Below are 22,905 nucleotides of genomic sequence, written 5' to 3'. Positions count from 1 at the left end.
AAAACTGAAAAGCAAGAGAAGCAAAAGATTGAGAAGGAAAATTGGAATAGAATACCCAGGAACTCTGGGACAACTACAAATGTGTAACATATGTGTAACAGGAATGCCAGAGGAGAAGAAAGACAGAAAGGAACAGAAGAAATATTTGAAGAAATAATAAATGAGAATGTACCCCAAATTAATGTTAGACACCAAACCACAGATTCAGGAAGCTCAGAGAACACCAAGCAGGATAAATGCCAGAAACAAACCAAACCAAACCAAAACACTACACCTACACATATCAAAAGCATATTGCAGTAAGTTAAAGAAAATATTAAAAGAAGGCAAAGTGGAGGAAAAATCTTACTTATGGAGGAGCAAAGATAAGAATTATTGGCGTTCCCATTGTTGCTCAGTGGTTACAACCCAACTTGTATCCATGAGGATGCAGGTTTGATCCCTGGCACTGCTGTGAGCTGGAGTGTAGGTCTTCGACATGGCTCAGATCTGGCATGGCTGTGGCTGTGGCTGTGGCTGTGGCACAGGCCAGCAGCTGTAGCTCCAATTTGGCCCTAGCCCGGAATTTCCATTTAGGTGAGTGCCCCCCCCCACCCCCCCCAAAAGATAAGAATATCTCCTATTCTCAGAAATAATGCAAGCAAAGAGAGAAGTGAAATGTTTAAAGTATTAAGAGAAAAACCCCACCAACCTAGAAATCTGTATCCTGCAAAATTAGCCTTTAAAGCTAAGGAAAAATAAAGACTTACTCAACTGAATATTGAGGGAATTTGTTGCTTTGAAAGAAATGTTAAAATAAGGTCTTCAGAGAAAAGGAAATTTATACAGATCAGAAACGGAAGAAAAGCAAAGCATTAGAGGAAGAATAAGTAAAGGCAAAACTAAAAGTTTTTCTTTCTCTTACTGTTCTAATTGACCTAAGAGATAACAGGTCAAAATTGTAATATCAACTACATATGCAATAATTATAGCTTTAGGTATAAGTGGAATGAATGACACACTGATACAAAGGATGGGAGGGAGGAATTAAGAATGCTTTGTTATTATAAGGCACTTGCAAAACTCTAAAAGTAGTAAAGTGTTGTTTGAAAGTGGACTTGGATTAGTTGAAAATACATATCACAAACACTAGGGCAACTACTAAAAAAAAGTTTAAAAAGTATAATTTATAAGCTAAGGAAGGAGAGAAAATGGAATCATACAAAATACTTAGTTAAAACCCCAAAAGGCAGAAAAAAAGAGGAAGACAAAAATAACAACAAAGACCAAGGACAATGAATAGAAAACAGTATCAAATATAGTAGATATTAACCCAATTACATCAATACTCACTTTAAATATCGGTGGAAAAATACATTAATTAAAAGGCAGAGACAACAATGTGTTGTTTACAAGAAACCCATTTTACATACAATGACATATATAAATTAAAAGTAAAGGGAAGGGGGCGTTTCAGTTGTGGCTCAGCAGAAATGAATCCGACTAGAATCCATGAGGATGTGAGTTCCATCCCTGGCCTTGCTCAGTGGGTTAAGGATCTGGCGTTGCCGTGAGCTATGGTGTAGGTCGTAGAGGCAGCTTGGATCCTGCGCTGCTGTGACTGTGGTATAGGCCAGCAGCTGTAGCTCTGATTTGACCCTTAGCCTGGGAACTTCCATATGCCATGGGTGTGGCCCTAAAAAGCAAAAAAAAAAAAAAAAAGAAAAAAAAAGTATAGGGATGGGGAGTTCTTACTACAGCTCAGTGGGTTAAGAACTTGCCACAATGTCCATGAGGATACCGTTTTGATCCCTGCCCTCACTTTGTGGGTTAAGGATCTGGTGTTGCCAAAAGCTGTGGCTTAGGACTCAGGTTGGCTCAGATCCATGTTGTTCTGGCTGCAGCCTAGGCCTCAGCTGCAGCTCTGATTTGCTCCCTAGCCTGGGAACTTCCATGTGCTGCAGGTGTGGGTATAAAAAGAAGAAAAAAAAAAAAAGGGATGGAGGAAGTTCCCTTGTGTGCAAGAGGTTAAGCATCCATCGTTGTCAAAGCAGCAGCTCTAGTTGCTGCTTTGGTGCAGGTTCAACCCATGGCCTGGGAACTTCCACATGCCTCAGGTGCCGCCAGAAAAAGAGAAAAAAGTATAGGGATGGAGAAAATATGCCATATTAACACTAATCAAAAGAAAGCTGGAGCAACTACATTATTTTCAGTAGAGAAACTTTAGATTTACTCCAGTTATGCAAGGCTGATTCAACATGTGAAAATTTATACAATCTATTACATCAACAGGCTAAGGAAGAAAAATCATATAATCACAAGGAAATCAAATCATTTCACACTAGATGACATCCAAAACCCATTGTGATAAAAATTCAGCACTCAAGGAATAGAGGGGAATTTCTTCAATCTGCAAAAGAATATCTACCAACCCCCGCCCCCAGCTAACATCATAGAAGCTTTCCTGCGAAGATCAGAAACAAGGCAATTATGTCCCTTCTCACTATTCCTTTTCAACACTGTACTGCAAGTTCTAGCTAATGCAATAAGATTTTTTTAAAAGGTATACAGATTGGGAGGAAAAAAAAATTGTTTTTATTTGCAGATAACACATTGTCTATGTAGAATATCTGGAAACATCTACTTAAAAACTCCTCTAACTAATAAGTAATTATAGCAAGGCTGCAAGACATAAGGTTAACATAAAGCCAATTGCTTTCCTATATACCAGCAATGAATGAGAGGATTTGAAATTAAAAACAAACAAACCTCAATGCCATTTACATTAACACACCAAAAAAATGGAATACTTGGGTATGAATCTAACAAAGTATATACAAGAGCTGTATGAGGAAAACCATAAAACTGAAAAAAATTAAAGAAGCAATAAATACAGATGCTTAGAGATAGGAAGAGTCAATATTGTCAAGATGTCAGTGCTTCCCAACTTGATCTATAGCTTCCATGCATCCCCATTCAAAATTCTAGCAAGTTATTTTGTGGATATCAACCAAATGATTCTCAAGTTTTGACAGAGAAGACCCAGAATAGTCAACACAATACTGAAGGAGAACAAAGTTGGAGACCCACACTACCGACTTCAAGGCTCACTATAAAGCTGCAGTGATCAAGTCAGTGTGGCATTGGTGAAAGAATAAACAAACAGATCAATAGAACAGAATGGAGAGCCCAGAAATAGACCCATATAAATATAGTCAATTCATCTTTGACAAAGTAGCAGAGGTAATACAATGGAGCAAAGATCATCTTTTCAACAAATAGGGCTGGAACAACTGGACACGCACATGCAGGAAAAAAAAAGAAATGAATCGGGTCACAAATTGTACACCTTTCACAAAAACTAACTCAAAATGAATCACCGTCCTAAATGTAAACACAAAACTATAACACTCTTAGAAGATAATATAGCAGAAAAAGCTAGAAGTCCTTGGGTTTGGTGATGACTAAAAAGTCATCAACACCACTGGCATGATCCGTGAAAGAAATAATTGATAAGCCAGATGTCATTAAAATTAAAAACTTCTGCCCTCTGAAAGATGAGGTCCAGAGAATTAGATGTGAAGCCACTGACTAGGAGAAAATATTTGCGTTAGATATATCTGGTATTAGCCAAGATATACACAGGACTCTTGAAACGCAACCATAAGAAAACAAACCACCCAAATAAAAAACAGCCCAAAGGCCTTAACAGACTCCTTATCAAAGAAGATACAGATGACAAATAAGCACATGAAAAGAGGGTCACATGACATATAGTCAAAACAGTGAGATACCACTACACACCTATTAGAATGGCCAGTGTCCAGAACACTAACAACATCAAACACTGGTGAGGCTGTGGAACAACAAAAACTCTCAGACACTGCTGGTGTGAATGCAAAATGGTACAACCACTTTGGAAGATAGTTTGGCACTTAAAAAAATAAAACTAAATATATTCTTACCGCATGGCCCAGCAATTTGGCTCCTTGGTATTTATCCAAAGTGTGGAAAACCTACTTCCACACATAAACCTGTACACAGATAGTTATAGCAGCTTTCTTCCTAACAGTCAAAACTTGGAATCAACCAAGACGTCCTTCAACAGGTGAATGGATAAATACACGGCGGCCCATCCAGACAATGCAATCTTAATCACTAAAAAAAAAAAAAAAAAAAAAAAAGAGCTATAAAACCATGAGAAGACATGGAGGAATATTACTAAGGGAAAGAAGGCAGTCCGTATGGTTCCGCTGGAAAAGACGAAATACGGTCATAGTAAAAAGATCTGGTGGTGGTTCAATGTTAAGAAGGGAAAAAGAATGAACAGAGAGGCACCTGAGACGATGTGTAGCACAGTTGGTACTAAAAACTGGGTTGACTTCTAAAGCAGTTTGACTTTCTATTACGGTTCTACATCAATAAAACCGTTGCACCTGCCAGGGCTGGAATCCCGGGTTGCCACCTGTGCCTTCAGTTGGTGACCAAACTCCTTGAATTAACAAAAGGGCTTTTTTGTTTTGTTTTGTTTTGTTTAAAAAGACAGATGCTCAGGAAGTTACCCACTTTCCAACTAAGGTCACTTGGGCAATTGACTTTTACAGAACTCTTGGCTCCTGAAATTCGAAATGAATTGGATTCTTTTAAAGGAAGCTTCATTTGGGAATCAGCAAAAAATTGGAAAAAAAAAAAAAAAAAACCCTTCCAGGCTGAACCCACTTGGACAGCACATAAGAGACCGAAAGGTGGAGGCTCCTCCCGGGCCCAACTGCGGGATCCCAGCACAGTAACACGGTTCACCCAAACCCGGCGGGGCGGCCCAGAGCCTGGCTGGGTCAGCGCAGCGCGGGCGGGGCTCGGGCGGAGAGCCAGGCCCGCCGCCGCCGCCGCCGCGAGCCGGGACCTGCCCGACCGACCTGGCGGCGCAGTCTCGCGGGATTGCTCAGCGCTGGCTCCCCGTGCGGCTCCTGAGGTGGCTGAAATCCCCGGACACTCCCCGGTACCGTCTCTGGTCTCGGGGGTTCGGTGGGCTGCACGGGGACGGAAGAGAAGGCTGCTTTCGACCGCAGCTCGAGGTGAGGTTCCGCGGCCCCGACTGGGCGGTCGGACGTGGCCGGGGGCTCCGGGGGCGAGCGGGGCGGGCCTCGAGGGGTGCAGGGCGGGCCGGGGGCGCGCGCTCCGGGCCGCAGGTGCGGGGAAGGTGTTGGCGGGCCGGTTCGCAGCCGCCAAAGTTTCGGTGGAAGTTGGGAAAAGGCGATGCCGGGTCCCCGCGGGGCCAGAGACGCCTCTGCAGGTCTCAGGGCCTGAGGCAGGTGCCCAGGGGTGGGGCGAGGTTCCCGGCCCGGCGCTGGAAGCCGGGGCATGGCTGGGTGCTGCGGGGACGGGGTGAGGGGGTGCGGTTGTTCGTGGCTCGGGGCCCACAGCCTCCCTCCCACCGAGACTCCTTCGCTCTCTCTGGACAGCTTTGCTCATTTTCCTTTTCCGTGGGATCGTTACTCCCCGCCCCCAGTCCTTGAACACTAGTTTCGCTCCTCTGTAATAGGAAGCCTAGAAGTCGCCCTCTAGTTAGCCTTTTTAAAAACATGATGGTATAACCCTAGAAAAGTGCCACCCAAACTGCCCCTTTAGAGTCTTGAAAGAATTTAAAAAGTCATTAGATCTTAAGGAATATCCCTGGGATTCAGTTTTCCGGTGCGTGTAATAATATATCCAGTTGGGGGGGGGGAGAGGGAAAGATACTCAAAAAGGGCTTTTAGATTTTCCAATTCTATCAACCCTTTAAACTTATTCCCACCCCCACCATTTTCTCCATCTCACTCATCCGGTGCCCGCTTTTACCCTGTGCTCCATACAGCGCAAACCTATCATCCGTTCCCTAGAGTTGAGACTTCCTCAGCAGGTGATAGATTCTCTGCCAAGGCAGGTGGAAGATTATCTCCATGGGACAAAATTTTCCGTCCTTTTTCCGCTGTTAGTTACCTAAGGGTGATGGTCTCAACTCTGCGCTCTGACGTCCGCATTTGAGTCTATGACAAATGTTGCTGATAAACCCTTTTGGTTGTTTTTACAGTCATTGACCCAGAGCTCATTTTCAGGAAAAAGAGCTTCCTTCAGAATGGTAAAATAATTAAATGAGGAATTTGAACATTTTATCTTTGGATGGAAATCTGAGAATGAAAAGAGCAGTTGATCCAAGCCATGTGGTAAAATTAGGAATTTGAAGAGAATGGAAATGTTTACATTTTTGTGGACATGTATTTTTCTGCCCCTCATAAGAGGGCACAGTCTTTTCACCTGTGAACCAATTACTGTTCCCAGATGTATGAAAATGGCCTACAACATGACATTTTTCCCTAATTTGATGGGTCATTATGACCAGAGTATTGCTGCTGTGGAAATGGAGGTGAGTAGTTCTTCATACCTCTATGGAAAAATAGCTTATGCTTGGTCTGGAATAAACTGTAATGAGCTTTTTCTTTTTTAAAAAAAAAAAAAACATGGTAAGGGATTTCATCAAGCTGTGTACAAGTCCTACTTTGAATAAATCCCTTTGAAAGTTAAGTCTCCTTACTAACATATGTGTTGTATGCATGCATGGCGCTGTTGAGTGGATTTGCTTAAGATCAGGTTCATTTTATATTAAGTATAATTATGAATGATTTTAAATATCTTGCACCTAGCAAATATTTTGCTTTCCTGAGTCAGTTATGGTAGTTCCTCTAGAAATGTGAATTCTGAGTTTTTCCTAATTCATTGAACATACAATCTATATAGTTCATGGACTGAAAGTGCTTGGATTGCATATGTTTTCATAAGTAGTCTTTTTGTTCACTTGGCCCTATTTTTATAAGGTAAATCAAGGACTAGTAGGTTTGGAGGCTGTAAATGGTGTTTTGCTAAAAGATGACCTTTTTTTTTTTTTTTTAAGTGTAGTGCTTTTTAAATGTAAGATACCGGTCACCCTATTCATCAGGTGAGGAATAGGGTGACACTAAAGATTGCCTCAGGTACCTCAGTTACCTGTTCCTGGTTTAGAGATACACAGATTGCTAGGGAGGTGTGGGAGGAAAGCGTTACCTGTAGAGGCAGGAACATGTCTTCTGGAGATCTCTTGGGTTGGTAAGTCTCGTGAAGGAAAGAAGACAAAAGTTTTTGTCGTTTTTCTTCAGAATAACTGAGGATGGTAAAGGCTTTTTCTCTTCAGATTGTTTCTAAGAGTTGAAACTTTGGTGATTTTAATATAGACCCTGATTTTAAAACCGACCAGACTTGATTGCGCAGCTTCAGAAGTCTTCCATTGCTGTTGAGTTGAATAGTTATCCAGCTACCTCATTATAGACTCATGTCTAAGATAGGAGGGCTTTTGAATACTAAGTTGAAGTACTTTCAAAAGATATTACAAATTATGTTATTGTAATCTTTCAGTGGTTTTTCAAACCAGTTCACATGTCATTTTGAACACTGAGCAGTTGATGTGAGATTTCCATTGGTTAATCAGAACTATTTTGATTGTTTAATCTGATTAAATAAAGTATGTGGTTTAAGTAACTTCAAGGAATAATTATAACATTCATTCACATTTTCTCTGATAATATGTGTTTTATAACTCATAGAGTTCTTAATTTTTTTTTTTTAATTTAGTTTCCTGGAGTTCGCTGATGGCTCAGTGCGTTAGGGATCTGGTGTTGTCACTGCTGTGGCTTAGGTTGTTCTGTGGCACAAGTTTGATCCCTGGCCCAAGAACTGCATGCTGAATGGCCAAAAAAACAAATTCTGGTTTCCTTTTTGTATAGTAGCTACACACATTTTAAGTTTGAATACTTAATGTCAGTGTTAGTACTTAAACTCAGTGTCAATTGACATTGACCTTGTAAATTCAGATAATTTAGCGTTCCTTATCTTAGAGTTCCATTATGAAGACAGGGAGAGATGCAGCCCTGGTGGTAAAATATAAGATAAGAACTAGTTTTTGTTCTACACATGTCTTTTTTTTTTGGCTTTTTAGGGCCACACTCATGACATATGGAAGTTCCCAGGTTAGGGATCAAATCAGAGCTGTAGCTGCCAGCCTACATCTACACCACAGCCACGCAGGATCTGAACCATATCTTCAAACCATACCACAGCTCACAGCAGCACCAGATCCTTAACCCACTGAGCAAGGCCAGGGATCGAACCTGCAACCTCATGGTTACTAGTTGGAGTTGTTTCCACTGCACCGTATCGGGAACTCCTCTACACATGTCTTTTTAAAACCAGTTGTTTCTGACCCCCCAAAAAAGGTTATTTTTATTTACTTAGCTTCTTTCCCAGGTAGCTGTGTCAGGACATTATCAAGAAGGCATCTTTTTTCTTACTTACTTTATTTGATTGCTGATACTATTAATCTCTTCTCATCCTTCTCTTATACTAGTACACTAACATTTCTCTTAGCCTTTACTATTAAGTTTTATTCCATAAATCGCACTTCATTTGGTTTGAGGATATAGAAGAAAGTCATCAAGCAGTCATTTAATACCAACACTAACCTAAGTCTACAAAAGAAGAAAGGGAAATGGAATGGCAACCTAAGTCAGACTTTAAATCCCTATATATTATTTTTTTGGTCCATGGTATTATGCTTTTCCTATCACCCTACCCTTATTTGTCCTTTGCCAGTGGCCTTCTCTTTTAATTCCTGTATTAAATGTCCAATATTCGATAATTTGAGAGTTGTGAGCTTAAATATCTTGCAGAGCTTCTTAACCTCTGTTGTGCCATTGACGCCTTCTCAGAATAAGAGAATGTTTAAATTTAAATAAAATGAGTAGGAGTACAAAGTTAATCAATTATATTGAAAGGTACTTCTATTTATAGCCCAGGTTAAGAACCCTCGAACCTCTCATCATATAGTAAAGAACCTGAAGCCCAGAGAAGTTATGATTTGTCCAAAATCTGAGCTCTATGATCTGATGAAGTGTTCTCTGTCAACATGGACCATAATATCATCTTTAACTGTTTTCGTAGGGTTTTTTTTTAATCCTTGACCTCATTGGATAAAAATGAAAATATTCCCTTAGATCAGAATGCCATGTGTTCATTTCAGTCTTTGCTGCTTTTTCGTGGACTTCATTTCAATAAATATTAAACGGGGGGCTTTTTTTAAACTACTAATCAGCTCTGCCCTTCTCTTTCTCATCCATGCCTTGAATACAAAGTCTCATTAGAATTTTTTCATAAAAAATAAAATCCTTAGGCTTCAGTCTCTCCTCCCTTGATGGTGCCAAAGTGATATTATTAAAATGTAAATCTGTGCAGTCCCCTCTGGGGTGAAAATTCCTCACCATTTCCCTAAAGCTGGAAAAATAAAGATCCAACTAGAATGGCACCCAAGGCTATTTATATGAGAACCTGCCTTCCTGTCCAGCTTCCTATCTCATCCCTTCCCATGACCTCTTTGGAGAACTCAAATGCATGCTCTTCTCTCTCACTCTGCACCTTTGCACATACTGTATCCACTGCCTCCTGGGCTCCATACCTACCTACGGTTCTTCACTTACTCAGTTTCTTCAGGTCTCAATTAGAGCGATAACTCTGTGTTTGGTGAAGCCTTCCAAACCTTGAAAACCTTTCTCCCAGGCATATTTAATCAGCTCACTCTCTGCACTCTGATAGTGTATAATACATATAGCTGTATTACATTCTGTGTTGCAGTTATTTACGTGGCTCTCTCACTAGCTTGCAAGCTTGTTGAACATAGGGATGTTTATTCATTTCTATCTTTAATGCCTAGTACAGTGCCTCCGAGCATGGTGGATGTTCAGTAAAACCTGAGTAAAGGAAACGGAGATGTTTCCTGTACTAATAAATCAGCAAAGAGAATTTTCCCTCCAAATCTTTACCTTCCTCTTCTGTCTTCTGCGGAGTCTTGAGTGAAAGACATTGATATTTTTACGTGGTTTACATATCATTCATTTTTGATCTGCCTGAGCCTAGTTCTAATAAAATACATCAGTTGATATGCTCTATGTTCTTTTTTGTAATAGCTTGACACGTGTTTTAAATTTATTTATTTTTTTATTTGTTTATTTATTTTTTTTTTTTTTTTTTTTTTTTTTTTTTTTTGCTATTTCTTGGGCTGCTCCCGCTGCATATGGAGGTTCCCAGGCTAGGGGTCTAATCAGAGCTGTAGCCACCGGCCTACGCCAGAGCCACAGCAATGCGGGATCCGAGCCGCATCTGCAACCTACACCACAGCCCATGGCAACGCCGCATCGTTAACCCACTGAGCAAGGGCAGGGACCGAACCCGCAACCTCATGGTTCCTAGTCGGATTCGTTAACCACTGCGCCACGACAGGAACTCCCTATTTATTTATTTTTGATCTTTTCAGGGCCATACCCGAAGCATATAGAAGTTCCCAGGCTAGGGGTGGAATCGGAGATATAGCTGTTGGCCTATGCCACAGCCATGCCAGGTTCTGAGCCATGTCTGTGACCTACACCACAGCTCACGGCAACGCCAGATCCTTAACCTACTGAGCGAGGCCAGGGATTGAGCCTGCATCCTCATAGATGCCAGTTGGATTTGTTTCCATTGAGCCACAATGGGAACTCCTTGAATTTATTTAAAGAATTTTATTTTAACCATTTATATTTATATGGAGTGGAGGATTTAATCTTTTGATTGGACTATTATAAACTGTATGTGTCAGATTTCTTTTTAAACTTTGTACTTTAGGACTTAATCTATAGGCCAGTCAAGTATTAAGTTATAACTGCATACATCTTGGCTTTTACTAAAACAAATAAATAAATAAATTTGTTTTATAGCTTCTCTAAAGAACTGATTGGATTTTATACCTCCAACCCAGCTGTCTTTGGTTCCTGCTGGTCCCTGTTGAATTTCTAGTGTTCACCATGAACTATTGTTAAGATGAGGGACTGAAGAATTATCTCTGATTATGGTAACTAGTTGTGCGTTCTTAGCTACCAAGAATTCCGCTTAAGTCAAGAGATCCATCTCCCTCTCTTTTATGCTTTCCTTAGTTTTCATTTTGTGTGATGGCTGTCCTGTTTAATAGAATTTATAGCATTTGTGGTCATTGCTGATCTGTGATTATATGAGATGGTTTAGGGCAGTGGTTGTCAAAGGTTAGATCATAGACCACCAGCTTGAGAGCTTGTTAGGAATACAAGTTCAAGTTCCTGTTGTGGCTCAGTGGAAATGAATCTGACCAGTATCCATGCAGATGCAGGTTCCAACTCTGGCCTTGCTCAGTGGGTTAAGGATCTGCCGTTGCCCTGAGCTGTGGTGTAGGTTGCAGATGCAGCTCAGATCTGGCGTTGCTGTGGGTGTGGTATAGGCCAGTGGCTACAGCTCTGATTGGACCCTCGTCTGGGAACCTCCATATGCCACGGGTGTGGCTGTAAAAAGACAAAAAAAAAAAAAAAAAAAAAAGGGAAAAAAGTGCAAGTTCATGGATCCCATCCCAACCTACTGAATCATATCTGTGAAAGTAGAGCTCAGGAAACTTTGATTTAACAAGCTGTCCAGGTGTTTCTTATGTGTGTTAAAGTTTGAGACCCACTGGTTTTGAGTAAGGAATGCAAACTTTTTCTGTAAAGGGCTAAATAATAAATATGTTTGGCTTTGCAAACCATACACTCTGTCACAGCTATTCAGTTCTTCAGTTGTAGCAAGAAGGCAGCCATATACAGTACGTAAACAAATGAGTGTGGATGTCCTTCAGTAAAACTTTATTTACAAAAACAGTGCATCATTTTTGGCCCACAGCCTGTAGTTTGCTGAACCCTGGTTTAAAGTACTTGAAAATGTTCTCAAGGACTACGCACACATAGTGTGTAATAAATAGTTGTTATTGTGCATTCTTATTAATATGTTACTTGTGGAACATAATTTTTTATGTGGAAGTCAAATTTATGACAAACCAAAGGATCTGACTGAGGTATCCTAGTCCTTTACTTTTGTTTCAGAGATTGCTTGAAATAAGGGACTTTGATTTTTTTTTCCTGGTTTTATTATCTGATGGAAGTTATTTGCTTTTTTTTTAAGTTCTAGATTATTATTATTATTATTTTAATAGTTATTTCCCCAATACTTGTTTTTTCTACTGTACAGCATGGTGACCCAGTTACACATACATGTACACATTCTATTTTCACACATTATCATGCTCCATCATAAGTCACTAGACATAGTTCCCAGAGCTACACAGCAGGATCTCATTGCTAATCCATTCCAAAGGCAATAGTTTGTATCTATTAACCCCAAGCTCCCCAACCACCCCACTCCCTCCCCCTCCCCTTTGGCAACCACAAGTCTCTTCTCCAAGTCCATGATTTTCTTTTCTGTGGAAAGGTTCATTTGTGCCTTACATTAGATTCCAGATATAAGTGATATCATATGGTATTTGTCTTTCTCTTTCTGACTTATTTCACTCAGTATGAGAGTCTCTAGTTCCATCCAGGTTGCTGCAAATGAAGTCATTTGTATTACAAAGAGTTAATTTACAATTCTGATTAGTAACTTGGCTTTGTAATGAAAAGGATGTTGTACAGTCTGACTCTCCTGAGTGGAAAAACAAATGGCTGCTGGTTTTCCATTGTGTTGCTTTTTGTTTCATATGTAGAGTATTGTTTCTTACATTGTGAGGCTGATGTCCCTTGAGAGACTGATTTCATCCAAAAAAGAGCTGAGACTGATCTAGGAAAAATGGAAACCGGAATATTGTATTTTTCTTTTTGAATTGCCTTCATTAAGGTCTAGGCAAAAGCTAAGTCATGTATTGTGTTTGGAACAGCATGTGGTTGTTCTGCTTTTGAACCGTATAAAGGGAAGTTGCCAAAACAACCCTTTCCTTTCCACCTGTTAATACGCACTACTAAAATGTCTCTATTCAATTAAAAATCAAGGGATGGGGGGAAACTATATAAAGAAACTTAAGAAAAAAATCTGTTTCTATTGGGCAGTGGTTTTAAAGTGTATTCATCTGCTTTTAGATGATTAGTGGACCCCTTTCTTTCCTCCTTATTCTCTGCTCATTTACCCTGTACAAAAGGAAACGTTTAGTGTGACTCATCTCTTTATTTTTTAGGGAAGACTTTCTGAAAATAAGTGTAACTATTCTGAAAGTGAGTCATTAAAAAAAAAAATAGACATGAAAAGGTGTTCCATATCAGTTGTATGTATAGTGGGCTACTGTTGGGTTTTAAAGTTAGAAACCGTAACTTACCTTCCTTTCTGACATTGTACTACAGTAATAGGGAAAGTACCTTGACGTCTTCTGAGTCTGTAGAATCAGGGATTAGACCTGTGTGTGAACAGGTACATCTCCAGGGAGTCTCTGCTGTTAGGCACAAAGTTCCTAGGGCCATCGCTTGATATTCCATGGTCTTGAGTATTATTAGTTATGCCTTCAGGAGAGCCTGTCCACAAAGAAAGGGACATGGTTCTTTCAGAACGTGGGAAGACTATTGTGTTGTGATTACTTCCTTTCTTCGAGGATGTGGCATGTAGATAATGAAGTTTTATTACTCTATTTTGTATATTTGTCACGTATTCATTCATTAATGTTTGTTGAATGTGCACCTGAATATAAATTATAGTTTTTCAAATTACAAGCGTTCTTCAAATAAATTTTCTGCCACTTTCTCTCTCTCCTTCTGGGACTCTTACAATGTGAATGTTGGTGTACTTAATGTTGTCCCAGAGGTCTCTTAAACTATCCGCTGTTTTTAAAAATTCTTTTTTCTTTTCTCTGTTCAGCTTGGGTGATTTTCACTGCTCTGTATTTCAGTTCACTGATCTGTTCCTCTGTATTATCTAATCTGCTATTGATTCCCTTCAGTGTATTTTTTATTTCGCTGTTTGTATTCTTCAGCTGTATGTAATCTTTTTTTATATTTTTGAACTCTTTATTAAATTTCTCACTCTGTTCATCCATTCTGATCCCAAGTTCACTGAGCACCTTGTAATCATTATCTTGAACTCTTTATTTGCTTATATGCTTTATATGCTTATTTCCACCTCACTTAGTTCTTCTGAGGTTTTGTCTTGTTCTTTTGTTTGGAACATATTCCTCTGCCTCCTCATTTTTCTAAGTTCTCTGTGTTTATTTCTATGTATTAGGTACGTCAGTTAGGCTTCCTAATCTCGGAGGAGTGGTCTTGTGTAAGAGACACGCGATGGGGCCCACTGGCACACCAGAGCCATATGCTCTAGAGGTACCCACCATATGGGCTGTGTGAACCCTTCTCTTGTGCCTGGGCTGACTACTGTGGGCACCCTGTTAGGCGGGGCTGGTCTCTGGCTCTGTTGGCTGCAATTCCTGCCTTGAGTGGTGGCTGCCAGGCCTCTAGTGGGTGGATAAGCCCCTGCCACTGAAAGGTTAGGGAGAAGACTCCAGAATGGCACTTGCCAGCACAAGTGGCCTCATGGTAGAATGAGCTCCCCAGTGGCTGCCACTAGTGTCTTTCCTCAGGGGGAGTCCCAGTTGCCTTCTGCCTCTCTGGGAGGCTCCCAAGATCAACAAGTAGGTCTGACCTAGTCGGATTACTGCCTTTGCACTAGGACTCAGAGTATGTCAAGTTTTGCATATGCCCTTTTAAGAGCAGAGTGTCTCCTACAGCCCTACAGCCATCCTATATGTGAGCCCTGTTGGCCTTCAAAGCTAGACATTCTGGGGCCCCTCTTCCCAGTGCAGGACCCCAGGGCTCGGGAGCCTAACATAGGACTCAGATCCTCACTCCTTTGGAAGAATCTCTACAGCTGTGATTATCCTTCCTTTTGGGGGTTGCCTACCCTGGGGACTGTCTGGACTATACGATATCACTCGCTCTCCCACCATCTCATTGTGGTTACTTCTTTATAGTTTTAGATGTAGAAAATCTTTGCTGCTGGTCTTCAGGTCACATTCATCAATTGTTTCTCTGTAAATAGTTGTAATTTTGGTGTGCTCGTGGGAGAAGGTGAGCTCAGGGTCTTCCTATTCCACCATTTTGGCACACTAAGTTACAAGTTTTAAATTAAAAAATTGACTCCAGTGGACAGATTCTTTTGCAGTGCCAACCACTTACTATGTATATTTGTCTAATTTCCAAAGGAAAGCTCTTTTAGGAGAAATGGTTTAAAATTTATAATGCTTGGTACTAAGAACTACTTAAAAAATATCAAGTTTTTCATTGCGAAAATAATGCAAAATCCGGAGTTCCCATCGTGGCTCAGCAGTTAATGAACCCAACTAGCATCCATGAGGACGGGGGTTCAATCCCTGGCCTCGCTCAGTGGGTTAAGGATCTGGCGTTGCCGTGAGCTATGGTGTAGGTCAAAGACGTGGCTTGGATCCCGCATTGCTGTGGCTGTGGCTTAGGCTGGCGGCTACAGCTCCTATTGGACCCCTAGCCTGGGAACCCCTATATGCCTCAGGTGTGGCCCTAAAGAAAGACAAAAAAAGACCAAAAACAATAAAAATTAAAAATAATGCAAAATCCTAATCTTATTTATTATTTTTCTCTTGTATTTCAGGCTCTGCTTTGGGGTTTGTTTGTTTTTTTTAAAGAAGTTGACTGAGATTGGTCATATTAATAATAATACGTGGCAAAGTGGCACCACTCGATTATGCAGTAGTCCATTTACATTCCCATGTAACCACTTTGACAGTATTTGCTCTGTGAAGTGTAAACATATAAGGACCCCTTTAGATTTTTAGTGAGTCTGTTGCCTAGGTAAGCCCCATGGCTTTTTTTTCCAATCGTTTTTAAAACTTAGTCATCTTCTCTCAATTTTAATTTCTATTACTAGAAGTTGGCTTTATTTTTGGGACCATTTCAAAGTAAGAAATAAAGCTCTTACCAATTCTTGAAAATTACTGTGTGTGTTACCATTTGTAGAAAGCACAAATCCTGAGCTGAGACTCAGCTGCTTTGTAGTCTCTTGGCTTTGGTCACTAGTAAAGTGGCTTGCTTCTGTGTACCAGGGGGATTCTGATTCATGCCTCAGAAAAGTGACAAATGTTTATATAACCTGCATCTTTAACACTAAGGGAAACAAGGCACAGAAAAGATACTGCTCAGGCTTAGCTTTATATAGATATATTTTTTGGCCATGGTGTGCATTGATTTGATGTGGGGTCTCAGTTCCCAGACCAAAAATTGAACCAGGGCCACTGTGGTGAAAACACCGAATCCTAAACACTAGGCTCATCAGGGAATGCTCTAGCTTTGTTTATATGTAGTCACATCCAAGGTGTGCACAGATTCCAGGGCCAGGGATTGAATTTGCACCATAGCAGTGACCTGAGCCACGGCAGTGACAGTGCTATATCCTTAACCCGCTAAGCCACCAGGGAACTCTTGAGTTTCTCTTCAGGATCTTATAGCACCACCAATCCCAGGTTTATACTAGGGTTTCTTCCTTTACCATGTCATCATAACTTGTGTGTTTTTTTTTTTTGTTGTTGTTTGTTTGTTTGTTTGGTTGGTTGGTTTTTCTTTTTGTCATTTCTTGGGCTGCTCCCGCGGCATATGGAGGTTCCCAGGCTAGGGGTCGAATCAGAGCTGTAGCTGCCAGCCTACACCAGGGCCACAGCAACGCAGGATCCGAGCCACGTCTGCGACCTACACCCCAGCTCACGGCAACACCAGATCGTTAACCCACTGAGCAAGGGCAGGGATCGAACCCACAACCTCATTGTTCCTAGTCGGATTCATTAACCACTTCGCCACGACGGGAACTCTATAACTTGTGTGTTTTAAGGAAAAGGTGAGTGTGCCAGAAGTAGGCATTCTGAGAATATGAGCAATATGCTCTGAGGCAAGTTGGTGATGTGTAGCTTGCCTTGCTAGGTGAAAGTAAATTCTTTTTGAAGAAAACAGCATTGGCCAGATTAAGTCATTATAAGCATAATACAATTAGTTGTTTTTCTACTATATACCATGGGCTGCCAGAATCTTTAAATACTGACAGAATGTTCACTCACTTTTGGTCCCAGTTAGGCCAGAAAACCAGTTCTAGAATTTCTCCCTGAGAATTCACTGAGGTCACCTACAACCCATTTTTTTTTTTTTTAATCTAATCACGGTACCAGTTGGTCTTTCTATTGTTTGTAACAATGGAAACCAGCTTTGCCTGATGAAAGCAAAAAATGGATGGTTGTTGGATCACTTATTAGATCACTGGAGAGACTAGAAAACCAGGGAGGAGCAAAGGGAACCAGGACACAGCTAAGATCATGCCACAAGATCAGTCTGTCACCAGTGCCCAGGCCACTGGACACTTCCTGAACCATTGTCCCTGGACCCTTATTTGGCACTATAGGCATTATTGATCCCCCTGCAATTCCATCAAATAATCTGACTGTTCCTTTGTATAAGAATCTCAATATCTGGAGCATCCAGTTGTCCAGCCTTAGATTCGTGCCTGTGTTTTTGTTGTCAGGTCGCATGCCTGCATGCATCCTTAAGCTTCTGTAACATCCCATCTTCTTTGGGATTCCCCACAATGGGACTGCTGGGCAGGTGGAAATGTGTATGTTCACTCTAGAGCTCAGTGCAAGACAGAATTACTTAGTTGCCTACCAAGGAGAAAAGTTCATTGTAGTACCTAGAGTTGCTTTGAAATTATGTCCAGCTCTGCTACTCAAGTCTTCGCTACCCTCTTCATAAAATTCTAGCCATATTTTGTCCTTAGAGGCCATCTAGTAGTTCATCACATTCATTTTATTGAGGAATGCTCTGAGGCAGAAAATTATCTGCCAAAGATGACACCACTCTGGTTAACAGCAGAACGGGAACCAGAATTACAGAGCTAGCATTATTTCTAGTAAAGGATTATGTAAAACACTCCACATACTTTGGTTCTCTTTGTCTGTTTATCATAGTTTGGCTCTGGCTCTTTTTCAGAATGAAAGTATGGTTTGCCTTTCTAATTGCCCTCTTCTTCCTCATTCTTGCCAGGACTAATAGTAACTACCACAGGATTTCTGCCAGGAGCTGGCCATTTGTGCCTGCCTTTTATTTCTCTGAGTGTCAAAAGTATAATCAACAGAACTATTTTAGTTATTACTGAATGCTAGAATTTCAAAAGAAGTATTGATGTTTTATGCTATGGCTAGTTATTGAGTGAGTTTCTGAGCTTCTTAGAGAATGAAATTTTAAAAGAATTCATGCGTGAGACCATGAAGGCTCTGGTTACTGAGAGAGTTGAAGAAGGTGTGTCCTTGATGGGAGAGAGAGGGAACTGACTAAAGAGCCTAAAAGTTTGAACCTTTGCTCAGTTCATGGGTTTACATAGCACTTGCCATGCTAAAGACTGGTTTAAGACTATGCTGATATTCTGAATATAAGATTAAGGACACAGAAATGTCACAATGGGTCAAGTCAAGATTTGGTTTTCGAGAATGATATCCAGGTCATTTTGTGGAAGAACATAAAAGATTCCTATCAAGAATCTTACTTAAAAGATTAGGGAAATATGCTCATTCTCTTTTTTTCACCCATTTGGGATGAGTTCAGTAACAGGCTGACTATCTATTATTTGAAGTGCTATTATTTGTTCTAAAATTATTTGTTCTGGGATTACTTGCTTCAGGAGATACATGTATAACCTGGAATATGATAAACATAGTTTGAGGTTTTATTGTCTTTGATTAATGTGTCCTGTGAACATTTGTTGAGTTTTGTTTCATGTATAATATTCTCAGTCCCCTTTTGATATCCTTGTCACCCTCCATCCTTGTTGGGGTTTTTGCCTGTCTCATGCTGAGGAAGGGTAATTTTCAGGGAGAATTGGGTGGCAGTTTAGTGACAGGGTCATAGAGGACAGATTTGGAGTCATGTGGCCCCAGGTTCCTCTCCTGGTTGCCATTTACTGCTTATGTGACTCTATAAATGCTGCTCTCAGAGCCTCAGTTTCCTCATCTGTGAGGTGGAGATAAGAACATCTCTCTCACAGGATTGTTGTAAAAAGAACTGGGATATGAAATAGCTAATTAATGGTGCTAACGGCAGATGCTGAATAAATCAAAGCCCTCATGTATTATCAGTAGCATTAGCTCAGGAAGAAGGGCACTTAAATTCTACTCAGACCACATTTTGTGTTTCAATAACAATTTCAGTAAGAAATTAGATTCCACAGCGCTCTCTTGTGATGCAGTGGCTTAAGGATCCGGCATTATTCCCGTCAGGGCTCAGTGGTTAACAAATCTGACTGGCATCCATGAAGACTCAGGTTTGATCCCTGGCCTTGCTCAGTGGGTTAAGGATGCGGCGTTGCTGTGAGCTGTGGTGTAGATCACAGACATGGCTCTGATCCTTTGTTGCTGTGGCTATGGTGTAGACCAGCAGCTACAACTCCAATTGGACCCCTAACCTGGGAAATTCCATATGCCCTGGGTGTAGTCCTAAAAAGCAAAACACACAAGTCTCTGCTGTGTAGCACTGGGAACTTTGTCTGGTCACTTATGACGGAGGATGATAATGTGAGAAAAAAGAATGTATACATGTATGTGTAACTGGGTCACCATGCTGCAGAGTAGAAAAAAAAAAGTATTGGGGAAATAACAATTAAAAAGTAAAAAAAGGAGTTCCCGTCGTGGCTCAGTGGTTAACGAATCCGACTAGGAACCATGAAGTTGTGGGTTTGATCCCTGGCCTTGCTCAGTGTGTTAAGGCGTTGTTGGCATTGTCGTGAGCTGTGGTGTAGGTTGCAGACGTGGGTCGGATCCCGCGTTGCTGGCGTTGCTGTGGTTGTGGTGCAGGCCGGCAGCTCAGCTCTGGCGTTGCTGTGGTTGTGGTGCAGGCCCCCCCTCAGCTCTGATTCGACTCCCGCGGCATATGGAACCTCCATATGCCGCGGGAGCGGCCCTAGAAATGGCAAAAAGACAAAAAAATAAAATTAAATTAAATTAATATTAAAATCAAAAAAGAAAAAAAAAAAGGATCTGGCATTGTCACTGCAGCAACTCAGATTGCTGCTGTGGTGCGGTTAGATCCCTGGCCTGGGGACTTCACATGCCATGGGTGTGGCCAAAAAAACAAGAACAAAACAAAAAAGAGATTAGATTCCATTTTCTCACTTATAATCTGAGGTGTGGATTAGGTCAGTGGTTTTCAAACTGTAATCTCTGAGGTAAATTTGAGGTCACTGGTGGGGGAAGGGGAACAGCGAGAGGTATCTCAGAGGGAGGGCTTCCTGCACAGCCAGAGCAATGTGCTTTTATTTATGTAATAATATAAGGCTTCTTTGTAACCTCTTACTTAAAGAAACCATTCCTTGGCAGAACACACACACACACACACACACACACAGTTTAAAAACAAAAGACTTGAAAGTCTAGTCAGGTCCTTTCCAAGTCTAAAATTCTTAAGTTTGCTGCAAGCTTGAACATTAGTGGCCCGCACTGAATCTGATCTGAAGACATGTTTTATTTGTCCTGTACATTATTTTGAATGTTCATATTAAAAAATTTTTAATTTGGAGATTTCACATTCAAATCCAGATTTGATTTTATTATGACAAAATTGCAATACCTGACAGCTCTGTGCTGTCATTCCCAAATAACTGTCCCCTAAAGTTGAGTAGCAGCTGCTCCCCATCTACTCCTGCTGTCTTATGCCCTTTGGAATTTATCTTCCCAGCCCCTGGAGGTGTTTGAGCTTTCAGCATCTGAATTACTCTGGGCAGATTGCACAAACTTCAGCATTATTGAATTAACCAACATTGGCACTAGAAAAATTAAACAGAGGATGTGCCTTGGTGTGTTTGCCCTATAAGAAAATTGTTTTAATGTAGCAAAATGTTACTTTCACTTTGTCTGCCCTTAAAGTGGGCAATAATAGTTCTTAAGTGCTGACCATCAGTTTATTTATAGCTATTGCAGAATGGCTTCTGAGTTATAAGAGTTAAACATACTGTGTTTTAATTCTCTCCATCGTGGTATCTGATCAATAGACAGCCAACATTTTTAGGAATTGGGCTTATGTGAGATAGTAAACAAAGAAAGTAAAGCTAACCAGGTGCCTATGCCTCCCCTTGTTCCACCTCAGTCTCAGAGGAGCGTACTCACATGGGCTGGGTGTTTGCCCCCATGGGACAGAGAAAATTGAGAAAAGTGCTCTAGTGTTTGCTCTCCAACAAGCTTCTGTTAGGTGACAAAGAGGCCTCAGCACCATTCAAATAAGGGAGATTCAGTGTACAACTGTGGCTGTCCTGTCCTGGCTCAGTCACTTGGCCCCAGGGTGAACTGGGGTGAACTCTTCACTGGTCCAAAGATCTCCATAGGCCTTGTCCTCTAGTTTTTGGGTGTGGGATCTGTGTGTGCCCTTTAAAGCAGACTTGTTAATGGTAGTGTTGTAATCACATCTTATACTTATTAAATTTTTTGTTTATTTGGCCTTTCACTTACTAAGAAATAGGCATTGAAATTTCTCATTGTGATTGTGGAATTGTCCAAGTATTATTACACAAAACAGCATGGATGAATCTCAAAATCACGCTGCATAAAAGAAGCCAGACAAAAAAGCATATATACTGTATGATTCCCTTTGTGTAAAATTCTAGAAAATACCACTCTGTAGTGGCAGAAAACAGATCAGTGGTTGGCAGGGAAGGTTATGGGTGGGGCTGGAGGTGTTCACGAGGGGGAGATAGGAGAGCTTACCAAGAAGCAAGACGAATCATCTGGTAGTGATGGATAAATGTGTTACCTTGATTGCAGTAATGGTTTCAAAACCCATCCAAGGGTGCACTTTACTTATGTTCAGTTTATCATACATCAGCTATACCTGAACAAAGCTGGGGAAAAACCCTCAGTAGTAAAGGCTTTTAACAGAAAAATGATAATCCTGCTCAGCCTTTTCTGTCCTCCCCAAAGGCTGCCGCTTTGAGCTCTTTTAGGTGTCATTCTGCTGCGTAGGCCATATTCAGGTATGCTTAGTCTGTTATTTATTGATTCATCAGTTTAGAACTTCAGGCAGTATCTGTTTAGTCTTTCCCAAGTTGATCATTTATTTCTCTTACTCTATGACTTTTAATTCTCCTCTCAGCCTCCTAATGCAGTTTTTGGTTAAATCAACAGTCAGTGCTAGCATTACTAGGAATATTAAATATTTCACACCCCTGAATCAAATAATACTTTGATTGCATTGATTTCCTTAATACCTTCCCCCCATAGGTAATGCAGCAATTGCATTTTTCCCCATTCGTTTTGTTTTCTGTGCCCCTACAGCTAATTTTCATATGGCATGACAGACTTGTTAGACATCTAGCAGTAGTTATCCCAGATGCTCAGAACATCACCGTCTCTTAGTTCCAGTCTCCCCTGCCGTCCCCTTGGAGGTCTTCCTTCTTCAGCTGTCTGTCCTCCTGCCCATATGCTCTGGCTGCTCTCTGGTCTAGATACATAGCTGTCATGCTGTGGTTTCCTCATTCTTAGTGTCAGCTCAACTAATTCCTGAGTCCCATGTCATTTTCCTTCCTGGTTTATTCATATACTCTGTCAGTTTGTTTTAGGAATACTACCTAGTTGCTTCCTAAAAAGACATATTTGAAAGTTAAAATTTTTACTTCCATACAGGGCCAGAAAGGTATTTTACTGTCACCTAAATGTTCAGTTGGGTATAGAATTCTAGGTTGAAAGTAATATTCCTTCAGAATATTAGAAGCTATTTCTGCATTGTCTTCTAGCATCTGATGTTATTAAATTTTCAGAATTTAATTCCTTTGCATGTGACCTCTTTTTTTCTATCTGGAAATATTTATGATCTTCTCTTTATCTTCATACTCTGAAATTTTTTGACATGACTTGTCATTGTTCATTTATTGCTCTGGATAGTTATTCATTTATTCAGTAAATATTTATAGATAAATCACTCTACACACACACACACGCACTGGTCTAGGCACTGTGGCTATAGCAATAAAATAAAA

The 22,905-nt window shown here is 40.7% G+C and overlaps 1 protein-coding gene across 1 annotated transcript in view; it reads left to right on the top strand.

Moving 5' to 3' along the window:
* Positions 4,944-22,905, top strand: part of FZD6 (frizzled class receptor 6) — a gene marked incomplete at its 3' end in the record, with an annotated part of 33,398 nt that continues 15,436 nt past the window's right edge. The window contains 2 exon segments of the mRNA NM_001315750.1: positions 4,944-5,054; positions 6,050-6,382. Of these exon segments, the coding sequence (NP_001302679.1) occupies positions 6,206-6,382 (177 nt within the window). The 5' untranslated portion in view covers positions 4,944-5,054; positions 6,050-6,205.

This window comes from Sus scrofa, chromosome 4 (genome assembly GCF_000003025.6).
Source record: "Sus scrofa isolate TJ Tabasco breed Duroc chromosome 4, Sscrofa11.1, whole genome shotgun sequence".
Lineage (NCBI taxonomy): Eukaryota > Metazoa > Chordata > Mammalia > Artiodactyla > Suidae > Sus > Sus scrofa.
This window is presented reverse-complemented; position numbering and strand designations above follow the sequence as displayed.